Here is a 5,312-nt window from a genome sequence, read left to right as displayed (position 1 = left end):
TTGCTTGTTCATGTGTTTGAACAAATCCTCGTTACAATAATATGTGATGCGCTGTTAGTAATTTCCTAGTTATACTCCTAGCCATTAATTTTCTCTCTGTTGGCTGACTCTTCCAGAAAAATGACCCAAAAACAAGTAAGGTAAGAAAATAATACAAGTGGTAAAGTGTTTTCCTGAGAAACCTGATGAAATGTACAATTTGGTTTTCCATTGGAACTCATATAAGCTGTGGCTTTGGGGTACGCAGTTATCAAATTCCAATTTTGCAGCAGCACGAGTAACCTTTCCTGAACCTGTTGTTGGTTCTGTTCCTCATTTCCACCTGTGCTGCAAACACTGCACAAACTGGTCTGTGATCTGAAAATCTTGATTCTCCTCGAATATACGACAATTGTTCAATGCCATCACCGCGCCATAATATCCTGTCACACCTGAAATGCGAGCTTCAAGCAATAAATTTTGCTGTTTTTTCTACTTTTTTAGTTTATACTGTTAATATTAGAAGAGTGAATACCATGCTGGTGTTCGACGTTTCTTCTTGGATTTAACATTTTCTCCAGCATAAGAATCTGAATTTTGTGTATACTTGTAAGTAGGAGCAAACAAGATCCTTCCTTCTTTGAACCCCTCAAAGACTGTCCCTGCTTCTCGTTCCATATTCAACTGAGGTCAATGCATTAAAAAAAAGTAAACCAAGTCAAATAATAATGAAAAATATCGCGGTAAACTATATGCATAATCTTGGGATTCAATAATTTTTTTATTAAAAGCTTTATAATTAAGCAAGCATAAGATCCACACAGCATTGCATGATGCATAGTGATGATATGAAGCCAGCAAAAAGGAAAACGACTAGCCACCAAGAAGGATTTCTTTCTGAGATAATATTACAGTACAAAGACATTCTTTCACTGATTTTTTTTTCCTTTTAGCAATTTCCTAATTTCTCAATATACGGTGAGGATATAGTACTGTAGTTGCCTATACTTTACGACCAGAATCGAATACCATGATTTCATTTTTTTAGAAATTTACAGAAGTACAACGGCATTTTTCTTCCTGTTAAGCTTTTAATTTCCAGATAGGAATGTTAAAAACAACCTAGAGCATGATCATTCCATTCTGCAGTACTTATGCTATCAATAAGCTTTAGGAAATTTGAATCAGGTTTTACTTCCTGTGACCTCTAGATATTTTGATATTCCTTCTAGAGTAAAAGGATAAAGATCAGTGCAATTGTTTCTTCAACTTTTGAATGGATTGAGCAATTAATCAATGACTGATTGAACATGACGTGTAGTTTCAGAAAGGAGTCAAGAATAGGTGCCCAATGTAAAGGTTACTACCAACAGTAAATTAATGGTGCAAGAACATTGATTACAACAACAGACAAGCACTGCTTGCTATTTTTTTAAGAGATTGAAAAATAGTTTTAAGCAACAAACCTGATCCTTCTCCAGCAGGGTGTCCCAGTCTTTATCCTCCAGCAGAACCTTTGTTTCCTCATAACTCAAAGCTACTCTGTAATTTAAATCTCCTAGCCAAATTATACGGCTGAAGTATTAAAAACAGAAGACCCCAAATGGAAATATCAGTAAATCTACAGAAATGGAAGGGCAGAAAAATAATGCAAAAAGTGTAACATACTCATGATCAACTATTCTTTCTGTGGCTCGGCAAGGCCTATGTTTGCAAATCTTGGGGAATTGTGTGCTCTTGAGGATCTCAGCTACGTCGGCATTCCTCTTTAGCTCATCACTTTCCTTCTCACCAGAAGCCAGGTGACTGCACACGAAACAAAAGCTCGTTTGGTGCAATGACATGCTTATTGATATACATCCCTGCGATGTTGGACCACATGAATCAAATTATTATACAGTCAAGATTTGATTCCATTAAAATAATACTTCATTCTCCTCCCCCGTATCTTTCCAAGTTCAAGCCTCTCAAACTATTAGTCTGACTTCAGAATGTGCCATTTTGTTAAATCAAAATTACCATGCTTTAGCACACATGATAATATCAAGAAATTTTGATGACAGTTGTCCAGCTAGTACAATAGGGAGGATTGGATGAAGATGGAAAATTCTCTATTCTTTCCTGTAATTTATGATGCTGTTTCAAGAAAATGATTGAAGCAACTTTCATATTGCAATTTGGTCCAGCTATTCTTGGCCAAGGAAACTCAGTTCAAGGATGAAATATGCCTACTATACGCAGCTTACCTTGTTGCCTAGACGACCCATTATTCCTCTACCAACAGAATTTACCCTGAGATGACCAATGTGAGGAATCAATTCCTTTCTAGCCCACACCGAGAGAAAAATTCCAACCATTTGCTTTCTTGCAATAAGGTAATAGGTCCTGTCGGTCAGTGAGGAAGGGAAGGAAGGTGTATCAGGCATATAGAGCATGCCATCGGCAGAGCTGTAGGGACGAAAGCGATCTGTTTCCTTTGCTGAGTCTAGTTTGTGGATGGGGTCACTAAGCTTTCTTTCTCTCTGCCTGTCTCGTGTTTGGGACTCCTCCTGACAATTGCAGATCTTCAGAAGGCTACTATCTGCTCTGTGATTTTTGCTAAGGACTTTCAGAGAAGGCTTGTGAAATAAGTTATGTGACTTCGAGTCTTTATTATCGTTGCTGTTCAGACCCCTTGAACCATGACTTGAGTCAGAAGAATAGTTTGTAGAATCATGCAGTGGTTTGTTAAGTGCTTGGCTTATCAGGGCCAGCCATCTTGCCGCAGGTTCATTATCTTCAATCACCAATATATTTCCAGCATTGAGAGGAACAATTTCCTGAAACCTGAAGAGGATGAACTTTAGACAAGTTGCACCAAATATATAGATCTCATCTCAATGATTCCGAATCAGAAAATAACACAAAGAAAGAATGTATTGATGATTCCAATGGGAGTTGTCATCAAATTAAATTGCATGTTTGCCATTAGTCACCTTTTTTTCAGTATGCCATAGAAAAAAAAAGCTAAAGAGCTTATTAATGTGTTTATCATACCCACAGACATAAATATCCGCAGATCCCTCAACCTGCAAGAAATCTTCAAGGTTGAGGTCAGGGTTGGGTGCCTTGCCTCCTACATTCCATGTTGCAACAGATATCCTGCAGAAATCCAACCACAACTCTTTCTATAAGATATGCACGTACAGCATGAGCCTGATAAAAAAGCAGCAGAAGTTGGTAAAAGAAATATTTACTCAATCAAGAAATGACAAGAATCCACACCTAAATTCTTTAATTTCTGTTTCTGCTGCCATAGAGTGATCAATGTTTGATAAGTTTAGGCCTTCAATCCCAGGACTATTCCGTCTTTCTGCAAGTAGATAAAAAATACCAAACACCATGGTTTACTTTTCGAGCAAAACCTGAATTCAAAATCATGGTTTTCCTGTGATAAGGACTGGAAGATCATTATCATACATGAAAAATTTCACCATATCTCCATTTTCTGCTCTTTGGTTTACAAATATCTAGCCAATGTTCAAAATTCATTAATGTTAGGTTAGCTACGAAGAAAGTGAAAGAAGAGATAAGGCTAACTTGGACTTATTTAGATGTGTTTGTGGCTTCCACTCATCACATGTAAGATTCAATAAAAAGTGACAACCCTGGCCAGCTACTATAAATGTAATATATACAAGTTTTCTTTCAATTGATTTTATGGTACAGGAAATAAAATACGATGCATCAAACATACATAGCATCGAAAATATGGGTGAATACTAAAACATCATTCACTTTTATAAATACCTGTGTAACTTTTTCTCATCAGGGGGGATGGCTCTATGAATGTCTTCTTCCTTCCTGCAATCTTCTTTTCCACATCTACCCACCAAACCCAGATAAAAAAAATAAAAAATTACGTTAATGCATGCAGACATGAAGCATATTCATGCATCTTATATATGCATGAATCAAATATATATGCATGTATATGGTTCTGTCAGAAAGAGAAGAATACCAAGAGAAATTCCACCGCCATCTGATCCAGCTACATCATCATTGGAAGCATTTCTATTTTTCCATTTTGAACTGAAAATCTTTGGAATAATAGACTGCAACAAAAGAATTGTTGAAGGCAACAAAAAACGTTAAACCTTTATTCTAGTTTGCTTAAGGACTTGGAGAATCAATGAACAAGAGCAATGTATTATGACAGGGAACAAGCTTATGAAGATCAACAAATAACAATCAAATATAAGGAACCAAAAAAAAAAAAAAAAAAAAAAGAAACCAAAAAAAAAAAAAAAAAGAAGAAGGAAGAAATAATGAAAGAAACCATACCTTCCTTTTCTTTTCATTCTTGACAGAATCATCAGAGGTGACATTGCGAGGGCTTTTGGCTTTGTTCATCTCTGTCTTTCGCTTGTCTATTTGACTTTGAATCATTTATTAATACATAGATACGAATTGGAATTTAGGGTCAATGTCTTTAAATATTCTCGTTTAAAACATAGCAATAATCTAATATGAATTAGTTTGTTCATATATATATATATGAACTGTTGAATGAAGATTCTAAGAGGGGAAAAAAGGAAATTTCTAGGTTTGCCGAAATCATGAATTCTGAAGATTTTTGGTCGATATTTATTCCTTATTTTCTTGGTTATTTAGATAAAAAATAACTATGGAAAAATGAAGTTTTGTGATCTTCTTACATAAATAATGAGATTTTGGCGCCAACGCTTTCGGGGAACTTAAAAGACTGTCTAAAAGAGAAACCATATTTGAGTTATACTTTACACGTCTAGCTTCGTCTTCTTCGTCTTCTTCTTCTTCTTCTTCTTCTTTTTTTTTTTTAAGTTCCAACAAATCTTGGGCTACATGCATGGAGAGGTGGTCTTTTCTCATTACTGAAAACTAAAGTCAGCAAGATAACCATTCTATAAAACAAACCAGTGAAGATAAAAATGTCATGTGGTATTCAGATTCAAATGTTTTGTTTTTATGTTTAAAAAATGCTTTTAAAAAGTTTTAATTTTTTTATTTTAAATCGTTTTAATTTATTAATATAAAAAAATCATGTTATCCAATTTTATTTAGCCCATAGACACTCCCCATATTGAATTTCTTGAACATAATAATAATTTTTTTTTAATAATCATGTTAAACAAATCTAAAATTGTTTAGAGTTTATATAAAGATTACTTGAAGATAAGATGGTCTTTTTAATTTTAAATAATTGCTTCAAGTTTGAATTATCGCAAACCATAAACCATTTAAGGCCATGTTTGTTTATTGAAAAGTAGTTTTTGAAAGTAAATTTTAGAAAAGTGAATTCCAGGAAAGTGAAT

General features: G+C 34.6%; 1 protein-coding gene across 1 annotated transcript; it reads right to left on the bottom strand.

Annotated features, from left to right (window-relative positions):
- Nucleotides 1-250: 250 nt before the first annotated feature.
- Nucleotides 251-3,802, bottom strand: LOC105113932 (type I inositol 1,4,5-trisphosphate 5-phosphatase CVP2-like). The gene is made up of 8 exons (XM_011010300.1): nt 3,769-3,802; nt 3,244-3,331; nt 3,016-3,120; nt 2,226-2,805; nt 1,648-1,841; nt 1,446-1,554; nt 515-663; nt 251-431 (listed from the first exon to the last, which is right to left on the bottom strand). The coding sequence occupies exons 1-8, from the start codon at nt 3,785-3,787 to the stop codon at nt 251-253; spliced, it is 1,425 nt and encodes a 474-aa protein (XP_011008602.1). The 5' UTR covers nt 3,788-3,802.
- Nucleotides 3,803-5,312: the final 1,510 nt, after the last annotated feature.

The sequence above is a fragment of the Populus euphratica genome, unplaced genomic scaffold (genome assembly GCF_000495115.2).
Source record: "Populus euphratica unplaced genomic scaffold, PopEup_1.0 scaffold472.1, whole genome shotgun sequence".
Taxonomy (NCBI): Eukaryota; Viridiplantae; Streptophyta; class Magnoliopsida; order Malpighiales; family Salicaceae; genus Populus; species Populus euphratica.
This window is presented reverse-complemented; position numbering and strand designations above follow the sequence as displayed.